Below are 23,968 nucleotides of genomic sequence, written 5' to 3' on the forward strand. Positions count from 1 at the left end.
AACATTTATTTGTTGGTTTGCTTGCTTGCTTACTTACTTATTTTTGCAAGCTTTTGTTTCCTTAAACTCTTAAACTCTCCATTTTCCTTTTGTTTTTTGATCTTCCTTTCTCCATTTATGGACAAAAGTGAATTTAGCCTGGTGAGCTATCAGCCTTTGTTTTATTCCTCAAGCTTTCCAACCATTTAAATTTTGGTTCAAAGTGTGGGAATTAGACTCTAGTTCCCATTTGCAGAGTATGCGGAAGACAGTCCTGGGTCGTTTGAACCTTTAAATTAATTCTCTTTTCCCCCTCCTATAAAAACTACACAAGACACTCTCTTTAAATAAAGAGTATTTACGTTTAAATAACATGTAACTTTTACTTAGTGTAGTTGCAGTTGCAGATTAAAATACACAATGCAGATGGGTGATACTTAAGTTGCTAAAACATTTAATATAGATTAAACCAGTGATGGCCAAACTCGGCCCTCCAGCTGTTTTGGGACTACAGTTCTCATCATCCCTGACCACTGGTCCTGTTAGCTAGGGATGATGGGAGTTGTAGTCCTAAAACAGCTGGAGGGCCGAGTTTGGGGATGCCTGCTGTAAATGAACAAGAATCTGATTCTAACTGTGAAGTGCCAACAAACAATTTAGTTTTAGTCATATATCCCTGTATAGTAAGGGGCTTTATACATATTATAGGTTGGATCCAGAGATCCTGTGGGTGGAGTTTCACTTATGGAATCTCTTGCTTGTGGAAGGAGAGGAAATATGTAGATTCTTCCTCTGAAAATCTATCCCTTCTAGTCAGTGTGGGAGGTGGTGCAGGAGTCAATGAAAATTGTCTCATATTTCTTTGTAGTGCATTACTTATGCTACATTACTTGTGTGGGTGTATGGTAATGGTCATTAATTTTGATAAAATTATATTTCAGGATGTTCCCTCAGTGCTGTTACAGATCTAGTTTTTCTTGTGGATGGCTCTTGGAGTGTGGGCAGAAATAACTTTAAATACATCTTGGATTTCATCATTACCCTTGTGTCAGCCTTTGATATTGGAGAAGATAAGACAAGAGTTGGAATAGTTCAGTACAGCACTGATACAAGGACTGAGTTCAACTTAAATCAGTATTTCAAAAAGAGAGATCTCATTGAGGCAATAAAAGGAATACCATACAAAGGAGGCAATACAATGACAGGTATGGACTTTTAAATATTATAGTAATTAGGGATGTGCACCATTCTCAAAATTCACCTTGCATCAGTAATGTTGGAAAGCAACCTGATCTGCTTTGGATGCTCTCGTTGTTTTTCTGATTTGACTAGTTATTTGGGTCCAAATTAGTTCTGTTAAATCTGAAGCTCACATTCCCTCCAATTGACTATATGAGGAATCTAGAAACTGATGGATGAAAATTGCAGGCAATAGATCTGCCAAGCGATAGGCAGACCCAACCAGGTTTTTTTGTATGCAGGGAACCCTTAAAATATATTTTGTTATTTTTAAAACTACATTTTTTCTTTTTTTCTTCCAGAATTAGAGATAGTTGGTAGGCATAGTTTCCCCTTCTGAGGGAATGAAGCCTGAGAATTATCATAATGATAGCTGCAGTGGTTCTCCCATTATCATTTGGTAGGTGGGTAAAATAGAAATCACTTGTGTGAGTGTAGAAAAACAGAAGAATGAAAACAATTTTATTGTAGTGTTTATTTTAAATTTTGTTAGAAAACAGAAAGGATGCTAACACTCCTCCCCCAAATTATTGTGGTTTGAGTGCCCTGGAGAAATAATCACTTTGATTAAAACCAGGACTTGCCCTTCAACATGAAAATATCCCGTGACCTCTCCACCCATGCACTGCACTCTACACTTCCTCCACATTCAGGGTGTTTCCCTAGTCAGTTTTTTTTTAAAACAAATGCAGTGATTGCTTTAATTTTACAGCAAAATGCAGTGTCACAGAGCTTTAGGGAGTCTGATCCAGCTCAAGATGCATCATTAATGGTGCAATCCAATGTGGACATATGAAAACCTCATCAGAATCAACTCAGTTGGCCTTGTCATTTTGGGCTGGACACAGAGCTGAAAACATGGATGAGTTTCAAGAGCTTATAATTTTTCTTCATTGATTGTGTTGCCTTCTTGATTTTACAAATTTTGAATTTCATCTAAACTTGGAACATCTGTGGATTTTTAAATCACAACCCATTTTCCGAATTTCAGGAGAAGCAATAGATTATCTGATTAAGAATACATTCATTGAATCTGCTGGAGCAAGAAAAGGCTTTCCTAAAGTGGCAATCGTCATAACCGACGGAAAATCTCAAGATGAAGTAGAAATCCCTGCAAGAGAACTTCAGGGCATAGGAGTTGAAGTGTTTTCTTTGGGTATGTCAGATTTCTGCAACAATTAAAGTATTAGTACAAATATTATGGAATTATATTAAAATTGTGTTAAAAGACCTGGGGAATAGTTTGGAAAAATGTATGCCTGCCAATTAAAGGATATAAAAGAAGTCACTATGTGAAGCTCTCTAGGGAGGTTGTCCCACAACCAGGAGTGGGGTTCTCTGCTGAAAAGGCCCTCTGAATCTCATATTGTGGGGGACACTCAACATTAGCTAGTGATGTTGGGGCCTGGGTAGGTAAAATGCTATCTGGAGCATTGGTGTATCACTGGCAAACATATTCACATATTGTTACTTTCTTCTTTTGAAGGAATCAAAGCTGCGGTCGCCAAAGAGCTGAAGTTAATTGCCTCTCAGCCCTCACTGACTCATGTTTTTAATGTGGCCAACTTTGATGGCATTGTGACTATACAGAATGAAATAATCTCGCAGGTGTGCTCAGGTGTTGATGAACAATTGGGTGAACTGGTCAGTGGAGAAGAAGGTAAGGGACATTTTAAAGTTTCACAAGAACTAGACTACTTGTGTACATAATCAAGCTTTTCATCTCCTTGTTCTTGAGATCCAACTGGATCTTTGTTTTTATCTTTTTCAGCTATAGAGCCTGCCTCAAACCTGGTAGCAACGCAAGTCTCATCAAGATCCATTAGAATCACTTGGCATCCATCTCCTAGTGAAATAACTGGCTACAAGGTGGACCTCATTCCAATGATAGCTGGTGCCAAGCAATATTCATTGAGCGTAGGACCTCAGACTACTGCTTTTAATGTAAAAGACCTTTCACCAGACACTGAATACCAAATCAATGTGTATGCAATGAAAGGACTGACTCCCAGTGAGGCAGTGACTATTATGGAAAAAACTCAGGCAGTAAAAGTTCAAGTGGGTAAGTTATTGGCTACTAAGATTGCAGAATTGTGTTTGAATTGCATAAAAACAAAGCATTCTTGGGAAAAGATAGTTGATGTAAAAGACATAAAATATAATTTCATATTTTTCTTTTTAAATGTATTTTAGAAAAGCTTTGGGGACTGCTGTTGCAAGGCAAAAAAATGGGCTTCTATTAATTTATCTAAAATGCACAGAGAGAAATAAATGGAGGACAAAGGTTCATATCCTATATATACTTACCTAAGCATAAGTTCCACTCAACAATAGGACTTACTGCTGCGTACATATTTTACATGATATCAGAGAGAGAGAGAGAGAGAGTTTGATATCCCACTTTATCACTACCTGAAGGAGTCTCAAAGCGGCTAACATTCTCCTTTCCCTTCCTCCCCCACAACAAACACTCTGTGAGGTGAGTGGGGCTGAGAGACTTCAAAGAAGTGTGAATGGCCCAAGGTCACCCAGCAGCTGCATGTGGAGGAGCGGAGATGTGAACCCGGTTCCCCAGATTGCGAGTCTATCGCTCTTAACCACAACACCACACTGGCTCTCAATGCCTAATAAGATATGGTTGGGCCTGATGCTGTCAACTGATGGCAGTGGTGCTGGCTTGGGATTTAGCAGATCCTGGACCAGTTCAGCCTCTCGGCTTCCCCACCATGGAATATTAGAAATCTAACTTCTGTTTGCCACCATCTAACTTGTTGCAGAAATGGCATGGGAAATAAAGCCTATGTACTAGACTATTATTCATACCAGGAATCTCTACCCCAAAGTCCCCCCCCCCCAAGCTGTATGACTACCTATTTAGTAGGTGATATCGGAGCTCATGTAGTTAGCATAGTAGCTAAGAGAATGTGAATCTCTCTTCAAATCTTGCCACCCCTGTGAACACAAGAGACAAGCTGCTGTCTCTCTGCCTCATCATCACCCCTGAAATATAGGAATAATTCATGATGGTGATATGTAATGCTTTGAACACTCTGAAGTGCTAAATATATATAAAAATACTAAGTGTTCTCCCCCCTCCCCCTTTCCTTTACACAGAATGCTCAGAAGGCGTGGATATAAAAGCTGATATTGTGCTTCTGGTTGATGGCTCCTACAGTATTGGCATCGCCAATTTTGTTAAAGTAAGAGCATTTTTGGAAGTGCTGGTTAAAAGCTTTGATGTTTCGCCAGCCAAAGTCCAAATCAGCCTTGTTCAGTACAGCAGGGATCCTCATACAGAATTCACTTTGAACAGATACACTAGAATTGAAGATGTACTTCATGCTATTAACACCTTCCCCTACAGAGGTGGATCTACAAACACAGGCAAAGCAATGACCTTTGTAAGGGAGAAAGTCTTTGTTCAAAGCAGAGGTGCAAGACCAAATGTCCCAAGGGTCATGATTCTTATTACTGATGGGAAATCGTCAGATGCCTTTAAAGATCCTGCTGACAGACTAAGAAATTCAGATGTAGAAATATTTGCAGTTGGTGTTAAAGATGCAGTACGATCAGAGTTGGAAGCAATTGCTTCAGAGCCTACAGAAACCCATGTGTACACAGTGGAAGATTTTGACGCTTTTCAAAGGATATCGTTTGAGCTTACACGGGCTATCTGCTTACGAATTGAACAGGAACTTGAGGCAATTAGGAAGAAAGGTGAGTCGCTCTTGCTGTGCAGAATTTTTAATTTAATATTGGTTGATGAAATATGAAATGGTATGCAAGTTTAAACAGAAAACTCTAAAACTGAATATAGAAAACACAGTACTAATTCTGAACTAGACACTGATACTACTAATTTAGTGAAACATAATTAGGCAATGATAAATATCTCAAAACAATGCTAGTAAGTAAAATAAGAACCATTAAACGAAATCATGCAAAAAAGTAAAAATACAGCATCAAAATATCATTAGAGAACCCATGTATATTGCAGAAGTGCCCTCTATAATGCAATTGTGATAATTAACAATGTACACAAAACCACACACACACACCCAACTCAACAATCACACTCCCCTTATGCATAGCACATCACTCCATACTCTCAATTCCACTTATTCAGAAGCATTATAGCCTCCAGCTGTGGATGCAAAGCATAGCCCTCATGGCTAGCCAATGATAGCTTTATCCTCTCCCCACCTCTGCCCCCTCCCCCAGTAGGCTTTTAGGCTAGGAGTGGGGAACCTGTGGGTTTCTAAGTGTTTGGCTGTAGTTTCCATCAGCCACACCTGTCATGGCCAATTAAGAGGAATAATGGGAGTGATTATCCAGAAACATATGGAGGCCACAGGTTCCTCTGTAACAGCCTGTTAAATCAAGATGTTTCTGTATATATAGCAACCAATTGTGTTTATACACCTTACTGGAAATTGAAAAGAGATTTTCTAAAGCCTTCATTTATTCACTATGTGCTTTTTTTCAGCAATTCACTTGGGAGCAAGGGATCTGAAGTTTTCAGAAGTGACATCTAACAGCTTCAAAACGAGCTGGTCTCCAGCAGGACCTGGTGTTTTATCTTACCTTGTCAAGTACAAGGTGGCTATTGGCGAAGACGAATACTTTGTTTCTGTACCAGCTCCGCTTACTAGTACAGTTCTTACCAATTTACTACCACAAACCACATATACCGTTAGTGTGATTGCAGAATATGAAGATGGCGATGGACCTCCTTTGAATGGGGAAGAAACAACTTTAGAAGGTATTGTTCCTATTGCCCTGCATCAATTCTCCTTCCTGAAAACCAAGATAGGGGCCCTATGTATGTGTTACCATAGAGATGTGTTTGCTGCCCCTGCCCCACCAAAATTAGCTCTTGGCTTTGGCACACACCAAGTAGCCATGGTTGAATATGAATCAGTATGTATTGTGTTCAGATAACAGCTGTCTAACGCAGAACTGTATATGAGGAACATACCAAGAGATTTACTATTGGTAAATGAGAAAAGGTACAAGGTTACAAGGTGTATTTACTAATCTAACAGATACATTAAAACCCTTTGGTCATTTGAGTTTCTTGGGTCCACTTCCCTGTGTTTTCTAGAGAGAGGCTATACATTGTATCTTTCTTATTTGGAAAGTCCTGTATCACAAACCAATTTGGCGTTCCTGAGGTGGTAGAACAAAGACGGATAACTCCATATTGAAGCTGATTTTTCAGCACTTCAAATGGATTAAATTTCATATTTATGGGAAATCCCACTTTCCTGCCAATGCCCTTTCTTTCTCATTCCTCCTACATATTGATAATACTATTTAATAATACTATTGATGTAGAAAGCAGTGGTTTTATTGTGCTATTTTTTGGGTGGAATCTCAAATGATGTCGAGGAACAGTATGTGCAGAATCCTCTGTATCCCAGTTCTGGTTGAAAGGCATAATTTAATATAGTACTATCCCCCCTCACCCAATGAGATAATCTGATTTAAAATTAATTTTATTGGTAAAATTTGGACCCTACCTTTCCACTGGTGTTCAAAGCAGCTAATATAAAAAAATGTGTGTTACATTTTTGTTGCTTTGTATTGTGTAATCTGCTTTGAGCATTGTTTTAATAGGAAAGCAGGGTATAAATATTAAATCTAACCAGCAAAACATTAAATCTAACCAGCAAAACAGCAATAAAATATAAGTAAAAAATCATAAAAACCAAGACAGATAAAAATTTATGAAAAACAATAAAAACAACCAGATAAAACCATTTCATTTGTGCTTTTATATTTTATATTTCTTTTATAGTCAGGGGATCACCACGAAACTTAAGAGTAACAGATGAGACAACGGATAGTTTCAAGGTTGGGTGGTCACCTGCTCCAGGCAGTGTTCTCAGATACAGGCTTGCTTACAGGCCAGTCGCTGGTGGTGAGAGAAGACAAGTGACAGTCCCAGCAAATGAAAGAGCAACGACACTACAGAATCTGAAACCAGATACAAGATATGAAGTCTCTGTTACTGCTGAGTACCAGTCTGGGGCTGGAAAGCCACTGAATGGACATGGAAAAACTGAGGAAGGTAAGCCATCAATGTAATGGTTTTTGGGATTCCACACATAACTCAACAGCAGAAGAGTTGCTGTGACATTTAAATATGATAGGAAGCAATAATAAACCCAGCTGGCTCCCTTGTGCATGTATTTCTGTGATTCAGGGTGTTTTGGCACTTGGTATATATTAGACCATTGTATTTAAAACTTCAGTGTGTGAAGTGGGCTGAAGCTGACCCCCCTGCATTGAAAAAGAGTGTGTCTAGCAATTCTTACCACGGCAGCAAAGCCTCAACTGACTATGTTCTTTGTCTAGGGCAGGGGTGGGGAATCTGTAGTCCTCCAGGTTTGTTTGGACTCCCAACTCCCATGATCTCTGACGTGGACCATGCTTTCTGGGGCTGATGGGAGTTGTGAACATCTGGAGGGCCACAGGTTCCCCATCCCTGTCTAGCCGTATGAGCCACATTTCCCCCCATCTCTCAGATTTCATTCAGTTTCATTTGCATTTCACTCCTGTCAAAAATGCACATATTGCTCTGCTTTCACTCAGCTAAAAAGTGACACCTTGCATTATCAGGCTGCTTCAGGAGGTTGTTGTCCTGACTTGGCTGCCATATTTAAATGCTACCCTGTGTCGCTTGATTGCTTTCCTAAATGTTAGTTGTGATTAATAGTTTACATCACAGCTATTTCACAGGAGACCTTAAAGATAGCTAATTATTATTGCAAGGAAGTTCTTTGTCTGTTTCTAATGTTCTTCTTTTTTTAATTGTGCAGTTTTGGGAAGACCAAGAGACTTGAAGGTTTCTGATGCTACAACATCCTCGTTGAGATTATCTTGGAGTCCAGCACCTGGCAAAGTACAGCGATACTTTGTGACGTATACTCCAGCAACAGGAGGTGAAACTAAGGAAGTGACCGTAAGCGGAACTACCACCAGTACAGTTCTCAGAGACCTGGAGCCAGGAACAAGATATGATTTGTCTGTGGCTGCGTTGTATGCATCTGGAGCAGGCGATGCTCTGCCTGGACAAGGAGTCACTCTTGAAGGTAAAAACAGCTGAATCACATACCTTGCTGCTGATGCTGATAGTTGGTACTGAATATATACTTGTGAACAGATATCCCTCTTGGATTATGACATGTGGAGACCTAGGATTTTATTTTTATTTTTTTGCCATAGTCATTTTCGGTTGTTCCTCTGCAACCTTTCTTTGTATAACCATTAATGTAGACATATGACTGAAAGACACCTTGGATCCCGAACCCCCTGGTACTCAGACGTTTTGGCTCCTGAACTCCGCAAACCCAGAAGTGAGTGTTTTGGTTTGCGAACGTTCGTTGGAACCTGAATGTCTGATGGGGCTTCCGTGGCTTCAGATTGCCTACAGGAGCTTCCTGTAGCCAATCAAAAGCTGTGCTTTGGTTTCCGAACATTTTGGAAGTCGAATGGACTTATAGAACAGATTTCATTTGACTTCCAAGGTACGACTGTACTGATATTGGACACATTCTTAGCATTTCACTGTTTGGATATATGATTCTTCCACTGATTGTGAATTGGTCCTAGGTCTTTTTCCAAGGCAAGGCTATGTTTCTGGGGGAAAGGAGGGGTACAGTTGTGGGGAAGGGGCCATAGCTAAGTAACAGAGTGTGTTTTAGATGTATAAGGGTCACTTTCATCTCCCCCTGGCTGTTGTATGCATAAGTCCTCTAAAAGGCCTGGAGGAGAAATGGATAAACCTGGCCGTGGTGCTGCCAGGCAGAGTGTACAAGGTTGGGCTAGATGAAACCATGGTAAGACATAAAGGCAGTTTCCTATGTTTATATTGCCATGCTTACCCCACAGTGGGGTGTGTGTGTGTGGAGCAGGGTGTGTGGCTCTGCTTGTCATTGTGCAACATAATGAACCACTTTATTTCTCTTTGCTTCTACTGTTTGCCAACACAGCTTTGCAGTGGTACTCTGAATCTGTGTAGGTTTTTGGTTTTGTTAGTAAGGTGTCAGAAATAAAATGATAATGAATCATTATACTGTGGGATGCAGGTTACCACACAGAATGTGAGTTCTCAGTGATAATATTTTCATTGCTAATGATATGCGCAATGTCAAGGTAGTGCATGGGCACATTAATCATGTCAGAATTTTAAAAACAAAACATATGGAGCTTTTCAAACCAGAAGTGTGCCATAGATTGGTTAAGCGAGTTAGAACCTTATCCTCCATGATCCTAGCCAGCAAGAGGGAGGCTTTGCAGCTCCCTTTCAGAATGCAATGTTTCTGCTTGTGAAGGATATAGCCTGGTGTGCAAAGAGAAGCGGCTTATTACAGTGCTATCCCATAGTGATCCCAGACATTTTCCAGGCTACAGGGGTACCTTGGGTTAAGAACTTAATTTGTTCTGGTGGTCTGTTCTTAACCTGAAACTGTTCTTAACCTGAGGTACCACTTTAGCTAATGGGGCCTCCTGCTGCCGCCGCACCACCGTGGCGTGATTTCTGTTCTCATCCTGAAGCAAATTTCTTAACCCGAGATACTATTTTTGGATTAGCGGAGTCTGTAACCTGAAGTGTCTGTAACCTGAGGTACCACTGTATTTATACAATTATTATTATTTTATTCCATCAGAAATCATGAGCAATATCCTCTCTCTCTTTGTATCCCCACTAGGGATGGGGGAGAAATTTAATTCAGTTTGCATTTAGAGATAAATCTATCAAATTCACACGTTCTGAAACAACAGGAAAACCAAAACGCATCCATCCTTCGAAATTCACACTTGTCCAAATTTTGTGATGCACTTCTCCAACCAAATAATGCTTACAAAAATGCACACGTGCTTGCAATGCACACGTGCCTCCTCCCACTATGCATGCCCTACGCCTTTCACAAATATGCTCTGGAGGGTTGAGAGATTTTTTATTTTTTATTTGTTACTGCTCACAATGCTGCAGAGTAGGTCTTCGAAGAGGCTCTAGCTTGTCTTCATCGTATCCCGTGCTATTTTTCTAGAAAAAGAGGTCCCAGAACTCACCATGAATGCTTCCCTTATTCTCATAGAATGGCAATGGTGCCCACCTGAGAGGGGCCAGAATTGAGTTCCAGTGAGTTCCAGCTTTAAAAAAGCCCTGGTCGTACCCACCCTGAGTTTTCCGCCAACTTCGCTGTAGTCACTGCCTCACATGTTTCATTGTTATCAACTCCCTAGAGAACCAGGGGCTGATTTGCCTCTACCCCGTGAGAGGGGGTGCTAAGGAACAATTGTGTCCACCACCCTGGTCATTTCTCCATTATACAGATCCGCCAACGCTTCAGCAGAATCGCCTGCCAAGGCAACAGGAAACTTCCCTTTGGGGTTCCCCCTGCTGATTTCACCCCTGCCAATGGTGTGCCAGCCCCCACTGCAGCCTGGCTTTTATGTCTTCAACCCAGCTAGATGACCCAGTTCAGCTGGGGGTGGAGCAGGAGGGACTTTTCAGCAAGAGCTCCAATCCTGCAAGGAGAGAAGAATAGTTCAGGCATCCCGCTGGGAAGCAGGCAACGGCAGACAGCTGGCTCCTCTTCTGAAGTTCTTGGGTTCTCACTATCTTGCACAGGGGTACGGCCATTTACATAGTAAAGATTATGCAATTCTTTACATACAGCGTTACATGCTGGATCAAGCCAAAGGCCCATGTAACCCAGCATCCTCCTTTAATCATGGCCAACCGTATGTATACAGGAAGCCCACAAGCAGGACCTGAGTGCAACAGCTCTCTCCCTACTTGTGTTTCCTAGCAAGTAGTGCTTCCTTCTACAATGGAGGTAGAACATACCCATCATAGCTAGCAGCTGCTCATAGCCTTATCCTCCAAGAATTTGCCTAATCCTCCTTTCAAAGCATCCCAGTTGGTGGCTATCACTACTTCTGGGAGCGAATTCCATAATTCATCTATGCACTGCTTATCAATGGCTGTTTCTTGCAATCCCATTTTATGGGGCGAAGTGCTATGCAGACACTCCCCTACAGATGCTTCCACATGCCCCCCAACCCCCAACCCGGGAGAGGAATGCAGAGAAACAAGAACTGCAGCAGTATTGAGAAATAAGGATATACTTTGTATTATAGGGGGATTAAGAGTGCCAATAAAAATCTGACATAACATGTCAAAAGATCCAAGCACAATAGAATGAAACAAGGAAACACATCCCAGGCCATATAAAACTGAGTTTTATTTCCAGACTCCTCCCCCCACCCCCATATCAAAGAAGGTAGTGAACAAACTTATTTACTCCTAATATATTCATAAGTTGGAATCCTAAGAGGCCTTTGCACATGCCCAATACCATGTCTAGGGTGCATAATTTCCGATTTTCTTTTCTGGGAGTAGCTCTTTTAAAACACACAATAAAATAATCCCACTAAAATATCAAACAAAGAAATCCACTTAAAACAACACACTGATTTAAACAGAAAAATCAGGCCAAGAACTCAAGGGAATGCATAAAAAACATCCTCGATGCCCTAATCATTTATTCCCTAAATACTGAATAAAATAAACACCCAGCTGCTACATGTTAACTTTTTAATATAAACATTAATATGACCCTAATCAAAACCCTCCCTTCTCCCTCCAATCCTCCAATCTTTTTTTATCTCGGTTTATACGCATGTTTAACATAACTATTCAGCTTTATTGATAAGGCATAATGAAGTATACATCCTACATATATTTGGGTCTGTAGATGGCCTGGCTTCCATCTTCCAAACTTAAATCTCACGTGTTGTGTGAACTTATCCATTATCGAAATATAACTTGGAAATCCCGCTTGCCTCTTTCGGTGGCGGATGATGATGACTTCTATAATTTATATGAATAGTTTTTAGAATGTTCATCCTCTGGAATGTGTTTATTCTTCAGCTGGATAAGAAAGCTATGCAAACATGCTGTAGCTGAATTTTTGGAGCTCTTGAGAAGTTTTTGCTTCTGGATTGTTTTATGATGAAAAGTGAACAGAGCTCTGGCTGAGCACATAAAAAACAAAATGTCAAAAAATATATATGATTAAATTGGAGTGCCAGAGGAGACACGGCAACATTTTGAACTGGGCATGATGATTACAATTAACAGCACAGAAACAGAGCTAGTTTTCTCCCCAGCCCATCCTGTATACTCTTAGAGCAAGCTGCCTTCAAGGGGTGGGATGAAAGAATTGTAGGCTTATTGTGTTTGAGAGAACCAAGTTATAAGGATGGTCTTGAAAGAACAAGGGGGGGGGGAGCAGAAAGTACTAGAATAGGATGGATTTTCACAAAGGGCTAATTAAAAAACCCTTAGTGATAAGAAATAACATAAGAAAAAATAAGTTACTCCTAGCTTGATAATTTAATGGAAACTTGTAAGTGGGATTGAGACATGTCCTACTTTTCAGAAGACAGTCTTCTGTTTAAAGGACTGTCCATTCCAGTTCTGGTTTAGAGAGAAAGAGCCATAAGAAGGGAGATAAAGTACCATAAAGCTGCCCATCAGCTGGACTGGACTGTGGACTGAACAGGTACCCAAGTCATCAAGGCACAATCTTCCCTACCATGGTGAGATGTATTGTGTTTGCAATTATTTCTAGGTTTATTTCTATACTCATTAGTATGTGCAAATTTAGGCAAGTTTGTCCTCTTGTTCTCTTTTTTTTTTTTTTTTTTGACAATGCAGTTCCTTTTTTCAAATGGTGATCTGGAAATGTCCAGCCCATGAATAAGAGATGCAGAGTCTTATCACCTTCCTTTATATCTCCACTTCATTTGCTTAATTATTTATTATTAATAAATATTAACCTTTTGCTTTTTAAGTTTCCTTCAATACCTGCTGTGGCCTTCTTTCCTCCTCCCATCAAACTTAACTGTCTCTCAATCATCTTTTCTTAGCAAGCAAGGAGTTATTGGCACTGGCATTGGTCCAGCTGGAAAGCTATGACATGGCTAGAGGGCAGGCGAGGCCTATGAGGAGACACTTTGCGGGCTGTGCCACTGAGGCCCATCTGAAAGTGGTTCAAGCCCAACTGGTGGAAAACACTGGGTGGTATCCAGTGAACCAGTTCTGTTAGTGCAAGGATTTCTGTTTGCGCAACACAACTTTCCCTCCCTCTGTTTAGGGAATGTGGGAAGGAAAGGATGATCCAGTGTGCAGTCAGAAATCTGTGTGCTAATGGAATTGGTTGGTTGGACACCTCCCACTGCCATAATTCATTTAACATAAAGTTTAGTTTAATGGAAGGTGACTGCTTGGAATGCCGTAACTGCCCAGAGGCCATTGTTGCACAACTTCACATTTCTAGCTATCTAGTTGCTTATGTTCCTAACTAGCTATGCATCTTGTCTTTCCCAACACTGAAAACTCTTCACTATTGAAACCTGAAATGGTGTCCCTGGCAGTCTGGCTTCATGGACAAACGATGCATAACTTTGTAAGAGTGATCCGTGTTACAGCAGATGAACTTTTAGATCTCTGTACTGACCCCACAGAGTCACACACAAACTTACTTTATAGCGCTTTTAAATTCACCCCATAGTATGGGACTTGGTGTGTATGTCTGCATTCTTTGTCTACCCACCTAGGCCCTAATATAACTTGGTTCCCCACCACAAGAATATTCTGTTTCCTGGAAGCTGCTCACTGACTGGGAGTTAGAAGCTGCTAAAAGTAATGTGTTTAAAATGTATAAAGAGTGTGTTCTCAGGGTCTTGTTAATAGTTAAGGCATAACTATGTTAAGTGATCCTGAGTGTATGTTCTTGCTTAATAACGTAAGGCAGAGGTTTTCTAACTTTTTGAGTCTGTGGCTCCCTTGACCAACTACATTCTTTTTGCGGCACCCCTGTGGTGCTCAGGAGCCCAGTTATGTCACCCCTTGCCTGAAGAGCTGGCAGCCTCTCACCCTTTTTTGAGCACACTCCCTTGCTCCTTCCTCCTGGGCCGTGTTCATAAAGTGGTGGTGGGGGATGAGTGTTCAGACCCCTGGGCTCTCACTTGTGGGGTGCCTCAGGGTTCTGTCCTCTCCCCCATGCTTTTCAACACTTACATGCAGCCACTGGGAGAGATCATCAGGAGGTTTGGGCTGGGTGTTCATCAGTATGCGGATGATACCCAGCTCTACCTCTCTTTTAAATCAGAACCAGTGAAGGTGGTGAAGGTCCTGTGTGAGTGTCTGGAGGCGGTTGGAGGATGGATGGCGGCTAACAGATTGAGGTTGAATCCTGACAAGACAGAAGTACTGTTTTTGGGGGACAGGAGGCGGGCAGGTGTGGAGGATTCCCTGGTCCTGAATGGGCCCCTGAAGGACCAGGTGCGCAGCCTGGGAGCCAGCTCTCCTCTCCCCTTGGGAGTCCTCTGGACAGCTGCTGCTGCTGCCCCTGGTCTCTGAGCTGCCTCCTCACCCTGCCGCACAGTGCCCCACAGGTGCCTGGGAAGCACCACCTACTCAGCCCCAGAGGCACCATTCACCTGGGGAGCTTGTAGCCTGGCCTCCTGCAACCAACAGCTGTGTAAGCCTTTAAGAGGCAGAGACGCAAGAGGACATCAGAGGAGGAGGAGGAGGAGGAGGAGGAGGAAGGAAAGAAGGAAAGAAGGAAAGGAAGGAAGGAAGAGGGACAGAGGCCAGTTTTGCCTGCTGCACCTCTGACCATCATTAAAGGCACCCCAGGGTGCCATGGCATACTGGATGAAAACCACTAACATAAGGGATGCCTCATGCTGGAAATCAGATTAAAGTTCATAGAGTTCAACACTCTGCAGAAATCCCAGTAACCAGCAGGTGCTAGTTAGAAGCTCTACCACAGGGTTGCCCAAAGTCGAGTCTCCAGCTGTTTTTGGACCACAATTCCCATCATCCCTAATCTCTGGTCCTGCTAGCTAGGAATGATGGGAGTTGTAGTCCAAAAACAGCTGGAGACCCAAATTTGGGAAAGCCTGGTCTACCAGAAATTGGCCAATGGTCCACCATAGGACTACATTGTATCTGGCACACATCCTTCATGTAACCAATACTAAGATTTCATCCTGAAATGGAACATAGTATTGTTGTTATTATATGGCAGATACACTGCCATATAATACCATATTGGTTTTCTACAAAGCTACTTACTGCTTTTCTTTGCAATTGTTGGTGCTGGATCAATTTCACATTTTGGCATAGTTAGCTTAAAAAATGAATTGGAATATTTCACCTCATCATTCTCCTTCCTATGCCCCAACCCCCCTTGGAGTTTTCCATTTCCCCCTTTTTTTTTCATAGCCTGAGCCAAAACCATGGGTCATACACTAGAAATAAAACATAATGATAAACACAGCAATTGTAATGAATGGAAACCCAGTAGATGGCTAACAATCAACTTTTTCTGAGAGCTACTGTTTTTCTAATCTGTTTTTCCCATGGAGAGGAGGTGGTAAGAGCAGTTCTGGCAAGAGCTAACTTGTTTGCCTTGAGGTATTAATGTCAAATGACAAGAACATGCTGTATACTATATCTGTTAAATAGATTAATTTAAACAGAATATAGGATTATTATTATTATTATTACTGCAATTTTGGGGGGAAAACTTCTGACAGAAACTATACTATTAACTGTAATTTGCATAACCATTCTTTGAAAAATTGACAAATGACCTATGTCTGAACATAATATTCCAGCATTGTCTTAAAGATATTACAAATATTGGATATCAGGGCCTCAGAATAACTGATCAAAGCAGAGGAACTAATTTACCATTTAAAGTACTCCATGTCATTAAAAGCAAGTCAGCAGAACAAGCACTCAAACATTTTATACTTGTTTTGTGAACAACTGCATTATGTTTTGAATTTAAATTAATGCATAGTGTAGTTTTTGTAGGTAAACGTTGATGTGTTTTGGGCCAGTTTATTCCAGGAGATGATGTAGCCTACCTTTTGCAAATGCATTTAGCCTTCTGAGGTTACAAAACTTAGTTTAACAAAGTTATAAGTCCAATGCATCTCTCTGTAAATATTGGATAATTTTTCCCTTCCCCCCATAAAACTGAATAATGATTTATTCCTCCAATGCTGAAGGAAATAGCACCCTTCTTTTCAAACTCTGAGAACTGAAACGCTCAAAGAGCTCATCATATTTTATGTTTTAGTTACAGATTTTTTTTTTTTTTTTGCAGCATGCCTTTTTAATTGTAGAGAGTTATCAATCTTTAGATATTCTCTATTCTCCGGATATTCTAACAGTTAATTAAAAATATTCTAGAGATTGTGGACCTCCTACAGATTGAATTGGTACCAGCACAAGTGACATTTCTTTACAATGAAGTTTTTAGCATAACATAGGAACGTTACGTACATGTTTTGAGTCACAAAGGGCTTGCACCACACAAAGAGACTCTGTGTCTTCTTAGGAGATTTAGTGCTGTCTCATGCATTATTTAAATTTTGCGTACTTAGTTTTTTGGATTCTGACATTTTCAAGAGACTTTTGCCAGTTGTCAAACAATCACGTCACTTGTCCTTTCTGTGGGAATGCCATATTTCTAGGAAAAAACAAATCGGCCTAGAGGAAGTGATCCATTCTGCAATAAAAGTGTTACTGGCTTCTTACAAATGCCTCTAGAATAGAAAGGCACGTTGCATAACTGCTGGAATTTTATGTGGTAAGGAAATGGAGGCATTTCCATGTGACCTAAATGATCCCAGCCAGCAGAATGATAATGAATAAATTGAGGTTTCTGGGCCAGACTTCTCTTCTGTCTTAATTCCACAAATTATATATTATAGGCAGCCTCTACTCACCATGAAAGGTACACATTGTTTCCAGAGGATGCAGAATATCCTCCCTGGCACCTTTCCAGCAAGCAGTTTGCTTGGACCAGAAGGCATAGGGCCTCCTATCCATTTGCCAGTGCTAGGAATCAATGTTGTAATGCTCCTTCCTTTTCCCCATAGCTTCTTGTGGATACTCCACATCCCTTTCTATTTTAACTTCCTTGTTCCTAGATTGAGGGCATCAGCCAGAGGCGCCAGGTTTACAGTTCCTCCTTGTCTTGTTATAGTCCTGCTAACGTTGATCATTGCATTTGTGGTTGAAGCAGGTTCACCAAGACAAAGAATTGCATTTGCCGAACTGAAATTAATGGACTTAAGTTAGTCATCTCCATTGGTTTCTCTGGTTAGCCAGTTACAGGCTGCAGTGCCAGGGAAGCTAATATAGAAAAAAGGATTTGCAGTAAATTAATTTGCCCAATTCATTCCAATGACCCTATTTTGGGCTGTTGCCAGAAATGATGTTCATATGGAGATTAACAGTCCAGTTCCTAGGCATGTCTACTCAGACATAAATCCCACTATATTTAATGTGGCTTACTCTCAAGGATTGTGCCTTGAACAAAAGGGAAGTTTGAGCCAGGTGGGGCTGGAAGGGATACTGGCTGCATACTACAAACCATACATTAAAAGCACTCACATCCTGGGAACTGTGGTTTGGTAAGGGTGCTGAGAATTGCAGCTCTGTGAGGGGTAAACTACTGTTTCAAGGATTCTTTGGGGGGTTGTACTTTAAATGTATGGAATGTACATCGTAAGAGAAGGATCTCTGGGAGAAGAGGCATGGAGTTGTGCAGGGAGAACAGAGGAAGCCCTGTTAGAAGATTCACTTGTAACTTTCTGTGCTTTCTGAGGCTTGTATAGATACAGATGCTGCCCATCTAGTGACAGGAAGATGGGAGCCTAGAATAGGGAAACTACTTAAAGAAAGTTATTGTTTGTGGCTAGGTAAGGTGGAAACAGTGGATATGGAATTTTGGAAACATTTGCATCTAGCTGCAGCCAGGCCTTTATGAAGTGCTTCAAATATTTTCCATATTTTAACGTACCCATGCTGTGACACAGATGAAATGTTAATGATTTCTAGCGCATGAATGATGGAGACTTTGACTGCTCCTGGAGTGATTTGACACATTGACTCAATGCTAATAGTAGGTCTTGGCCTTTTTGCCTGCATTACAATGGAATATCTTGTCATGTTGATAATGCTTGTAAATTCTATCACTTATCTATTTTTCAAAAGTATATGCTAATGTTTCAGCCAAGATAGACCCCTCCCCATGGCAATTTTGCCTCAGTGGACCTCCAGAGAAGACTGGGGTGGTGGTGGTGGTGAGGAAGGAGGTCATTGTACTAGTGAATTCTATTCTGCAGTGAACTGACACCATTGTGTCTAAGCCTGAAAATCAACAACATAATGGGAGAAAACCAGTCAGTTTGATCAAAAGTCCCCTGAAACAGAAAGGTTTTTGCGATCTTTGTAAAACAAAACAAAAACAACAAAAGAGCGAGCTTGATAAAACATTGTAAGTTGTGCCTTCAAAACAATATGTTGTGAAACTTAAACAGCCCTGCTCTTCATATTTGGTAACTTCACTTCTGAAGGTTGTGGTAGTAAGAGCAGACCCTCATTGATGATCTTCACATATGGGAATCTAACTGGGATCCACTGGAACGGCTTCAGAATCAATGTAATATGCTCTTAGTGGTTGATGCCTGCCTATAACTGGACTATCTCACTCTGGAGCAAATTCTGATGTCTTTGCCTCAGTCTCACAGTGCATCTCAGATTTCTTTGGGACACTAATGACAAGGATGGAAGCATCTGGCATGTTTCTAAGGAATAAGAACCCTTCAGAAGAAAAGAATACTGGTGAATACATTAGTGTGTGCTGACCACAAGACTTGCTTCAGACCTCAAGCTGGTGTTTCATAAAGCTGCTAGATTCAGTTTAGCTGATGATCTGCAACTGAATCCCAGTTTGGAAAATCAAAACTTCATGCTGCTACCATTCACTCCTATGGGGAATTGAAAGAAAGGCTACAGGCTTTTTTTCATTTTGACAGAATTGGGTGAAATTTACAGGCATAGTAGTCCTGCCTGATTGGAGAAAGTTAGCTAAAGTAGAGACAAAAAGGTTCAGGGAATTTTATGCTGGACCTTTGCTTTTGTTTAAAGAACATTTTAAAAAAACTTTTTAATTTTTTGGCAGAATTGAATAAAATTTGCAGGCACCGTGGCCTCTTTTGAAGTGCTGAATCCTGTGACATTTCAGAATGATGGTTTTATTGCAAGGATCAACCTTTACAATTTTGAGATAGTTAAAAAAGGATTTATTTACCCTCCCCATTCTTGTTTTATGGGCATTTTGTATGTGTAAATAACCCACACCACAGCAGTACCCCTTGGTCAGAAACTTGCCAAGTTACAGAGAAATAGATCCAGGATTTTGTAGTATTTTTTGATAGGTACCTTTGAAGTTGTTCTTTTTCTGGTGGAAGATTAAAAGAGATTTACTTCCCTTCCTGTGGTTTTATGGATAGCAATGTTAATATGAAAATGATGTACTTCAGGGTGGGGAATATGTGACCTGCCTTATGTTGTTGGACTCCAGTTTCCATCAGTCCTAGCCAATATGCACCATAGAAGTGCCCCTAGAAAAGTAACCTGCAAAATGTCAGAAGCATAGGTGAAGCGGCTAGGGAGTTATGATGAATGGGGGAAAAAAGATGGGCCAGGCTCTGGGGCCCAGAGACCCCCAGTGGTAGGCAGGGTGGGGATCCCTGTGTGGAGGCGCCTGGGACTATGCCCCCAGACCCTCCCCACACTATGTCCCTGCCCCCAGGAGCAAATTTGGGACTGTGTTGAGGGGAGGAGATGGGGGAAGTCCTGTTGCACAATGCACAGGTTTTATTTAGTTGTAATTTAGGGGGATATTTATTTCCATGTAAAATGTGTTTAGCATCAGGCTGCTATTCAATATGTTTTTCATAAATGTATCATTTGACTTGCAAAGCAAGTCAACTTTCTTAGGAAAGGTGTCTGGTCAGCAGTTCCCAGTTATCTGAGGCCAGCATTTTCCACTTAGCCCTTGTGGCTTGCTTGGAAACTCACAGTAATAGTTCATTCAACAAAAACATGGTATTTTTAAAACCACAGAACATCTTAGGACTCCTGAATTATTATTATTATTATTATTATTATTAATTGACATATATTGTACTTCATTGGAAATAAATCACTTCTTCTATCTAATGGTACATATCCTAGTTCAGTTGACAATTGTTTCAAACATACAATTATTTTTGCAGTATGTCCAGTGTATAGATGTAGTCATCCAGATTTCCATAGTTAATTGTTGAAATATTATTATAACTGCAGATAGTTTAATACTGAAGGCACACTATGGCAGAGGCTTGAAGTAAAGTAGCCAATGTAAAGTGGCCTGTGTATTCATATTACTTTAAAATATGGAAAGAAAAGCCATTTATTTTGAGACATCTGTACATTATATCAACACAATTTGTCCATATTTTTCCATTTGGATTGAAGTCATTTTTTTTAATGAATGAAAAAGCCATATTTTGAGAGCTGAAGCTTTACAGAAGAAAGTAAAAAATAAAATTTAAAAAGTGTGTTTCTTTTGAAATCCCACACCTTTCACTCTTCCAGGAAGGTTGTTCTCCTGGGGTTGTAGTCAAGCAAAGCTGGAAAAGCACTAACTAGGCTTTGTGAAGGAGGTGGGAGGACTCTAGGACCCTGTCAGTGCCTCACTCCTCTTTCTCAAAGCCCAGCACCTTGCTTACTGGGCTTTGAGAAGATGTCCCCTCAACTCAGTGCCCAGTGCGTGCACATCACTCATACACAGTCCTAAATCTGCCCTTCTTGGAAGTGAAGCATAGGAAATGGCCAATGGTAATAAGTAGCTATCCCCATAACTGACAGCAGGTTCGTACAGTCAGGTTAAGTAAAAATTTAAATAAAATGGATTGTATCCAATGCTGGCCTTACATCAGTGGATTGGATTTCTGTTAGTGTAACAGGACTTCCCCATATGCTCCTCCCCACTGCAGACCACCTGGAGCAGATTTTGAGGATGTATTGGGATCTGCAGGGGAGATGTCCACTCACAAAACATATACACAACTTTTAATAGACATCTGAAATCAGCCTTGTATCAGGAAGTTTTTAATGTTTGACGTCTTACTTTGTTTTTGCATGTGCTGGAGACCTCCCAGAGCAGCTGGGGAAACCCAGCCAGGTTGGCGGGGTATAAATAATAGAATTGTTGTTGTTGTTGTTTATTTGATACCACCCAATGTGAACTGAACTATCCGCTATTTTTGAAAATGGCAATGGCGTTTCAAAGTCTATGATCTTCGTAATAGAGATGTGCCAAATTATTTGTACTGAGTAATTCAGACAGTTTGTATGTTTTATTTCAGAACAACAATTTATTGCAATATCTGTGAGAGTCACTAGATTTACACCCCCATTTTGAAGCAAAACTGCTTTGAGATCAGGAAAGTAGTTAAAATGGACTTCGGCCCAATGTATAGCTAAATTAAATTATGTATATTCATTTAGTGTGTGCAAAAGTTTTCTCTTGACTTCAGACACCTGGAATTTGACTTCTAAATGAATGAATTTAATATGCATTAGTTTTGCTGTGTTTTATTTTATTTCATGGCCTGTACTGTTCTTGGTTTATTGCAGCATTTCTTTCCTGCATTTTAATTTACATTTCTTGCATTTCTCTCTTGCAGAACGTGGCTCCCCTCGTGACTTGGTTACCAGAGACATAACTGATACTACTATTGGAGTGTCATGGACAGCAGCTCCAGGATCAGTTAATCAGTACAGAATTATATGGAAATCACTTTATGATGGTCAGTCTGGAGAGAAAACCGTTCCTGGAAATGTAATAAACACTGTACTGGAAAACCTTCAGCCTGAGACCAGATATAAAATTTCAGTCTTGGCTTCTTACAGAAGTGGAGAAGGAGCTCCTTTAGAGGGAGAAGCTACAACTGAAGGTACATAGAATATAGAATCACTGGTAACAAAGATTCAAAACTTCTCATTTTATTATAATTTATAATTTAACGTTAATGGGAAATATCTAGTGTAGGGCCAGAAGACACGCAAGGAGATGTCCTCCTTGCACTCTGCATCTCCCAATCTGTGCTGTTGGGTTCCCCCAAACCCACAGAGCAGATTTTGGGGAAGGCATGGGGGCTTGCAGGGGGGAGAGAAGTAGAGCATGTGCATTGTACAGGTAAGTTTGCAATAGTGATGTTACCCAACACACCTAATATTGGTAGGGACCATACTAGGATTAAAAAAGGCAGGACCTGCTGGAATTGCGCACTATCTATTTAGTTCTTAAATATCTAATTATTAGTTATACTATAATTCTGAATCCTGAAGAATTTGCACCCAAGTTTGGAATATGAAGCAATCCATGTTGCCTAGTTGAGTTCCAATTCAAGGATTCGTCGAAAAGGACATTAGCGTCTCAGAAGTGTATCCATAGATTTTTGTCTTGAATCTTGAACTGAGGTTTGGTTGTGGGCGTAGTTCAATGAGATTAGCAGATGGAGTGTAGGTGGGCTACCCCCTTCTTTTATCAGACAGTCCTTGCATTCATGACAGCAGAGAATTGTTCCTTTTGCTTGCTTCCATTCATCCCATGCCAGAAGCTATGGGTTGGAAAGTTCAAGCTTGTGCCAACTTTGCTGCTGCACCATCAAACATTAAAGCCATCCAGGAGGAGTTGACTTGCCCAGCAGTGCTGTAGTAATTAACAGAGCCACCTGCTATGGCTTCTTTTATTGTGCTGAATGAACCAACAGGAAATGGGAAACAGTGGTTAGTATGGCATAAAAGCAGAAATTCCAAAGTTGCAGGGAAACAGTATACCCCGTGTGAACCTGGAACTGTTTGTTCAAAGCACTGAGAGCCATTGTTGCATCATTTTAATTATATATGGGTGAAGATTCTGTGGGTGTGAGAAGCCAAGAAGACCTGGTCTTTCCAGAGCCAAATGCAAATATGGAGGAGCAGTTGGATTTTCTAAATATTGAGAGCACATTTCCCAAATTTGAGAAATTTTTGCTCTTAAAAGGGATATTTACCAACTTTCACATGGAGAGATAGTATAGAAGGATGGCATAGAATCATAGCATTGTAGAGTTGGAAGAGACAGCAAGGGTCATTTAGTCCAGTCCCCTGCAATTTAGGAATCTTTTGTCCAATGTAGGGCTTGAACCCACAACCCTAAGGTTAAGAGTCTCATGCTCTACTGACTGAGCTACCGAGTCAGTATAAACCAGTGGTAATCTGGAAGGAAGTTTGCAGTTTTCCAAAAGTTCAGAATCCCAAACTTTGTGGGAGAGAAGCTGGACGTGTGCATACCTGCAATATTACAGAGGGTTGTAGCTGCAGTTTATATGTCAAGTTAAGTTTCACCAAAAACAAAAACAACCCACCCCAATATGTTTGCTTTCATTTTATTTTACACTGAAAAGTGTCTCCTAGCTCTAGGACCGTGAGAGTGGATGAAGAGAAAGAGACCACCATGAGAGTTACCTGGCAGCCTGCACCTGGAAAAGTTGTCAGCTACCGTGTAGTTTACCGGCCCCGTAGAGGAGGAAGACAAATGGTCGCAAAAGTGCCGCCTTCCTCCACCACCACCGTCCTGAAACGGCTCCAGCCACTGACTACTTACGACATCTCTGTCATTCCAATGTATAAAACTGGTGAAGGAAAACACAGACAAGGCGAAGGAACAACAGGTACATTGATTTCTACGCTGCATGAATGTAGAGAGGGGTGTGTGTGTGTGTGTGTAAATTCATTCCTGCAACATGTACAGGTGAGTTTTTT

The 23,968-nt window shown here is 40.8% G+C and overlaps 1 protein-coding gene across 22 annotated transcripts in view; it reads left to right on the forward strand.

Annotated features, from left to right (window-relative positions):
• Window positions 1-23,968, forward strand: part of COL12A1 (collagen type XII alpha 1 chain) — a 110,875-nt gene that overhangs the window by 20,264 nt on the left and 66,643 nt on the right. For 10 of the 22 annotated variants that reach the window (XM_083431105.1, XM_083431095.1, XM_083431103.1 and 7 more), the window contains exons 6-15: window positions 921-1,184; window positions 2,210-2,374; window positions 2,705-2,878; window positions 2,990-3,280; window positions 4,333-4,935; window positions 5,705-5,980; window positions 7,019-7,291; window positions 8,043-8,315; window positions 21,847-22,116; window positions 23,611-23,877. The exons of the other annotated variants lie outside the window; for them this stretch is intronic. In XM_083431105.1, the coding sequence (XP_083287231.1) occupies window positions 921-1,184; window positions 2,210-2,374; window positions 2,705-2,878; window positions 2,990-3,280; window positions 4,333-4,935; window positions 5,705-5,980; window positions 7,019-7,291; window positions 8,043-8,315; window positions 21,847-22,116; window positions 23,611-23,877 (2,856 nt within the window). The remainder of the gene's footprint in view (window positions 1-920; window positions 1,185-2,209; window positions 2,375-2,704; window positions 2,879-2,989; window positions 3,281-4,332; window positions 4,936-5,704; window positions 5,981-7,018; window positions 7,292-8,042; window positions 8,316-21,846; window positions 22,117-23,610; window positions 23,878-23,968) is intronic. 22 annotated transcript variants of the gene reach the window in all.

The sequence above is a fragment of the Podarcis tiliguerta genome (genome assembly GCF_965153285.1).
Source record: "Podarcis tiliguerta genome assembly, chromosome: 3".
Classification (NCBI taxonomy): Eukaryota; Metazoa; Chordata; class Lepidosauria; order Squamata; family Lacertidae; genus Podarcis; species Podarcis tiliguerta.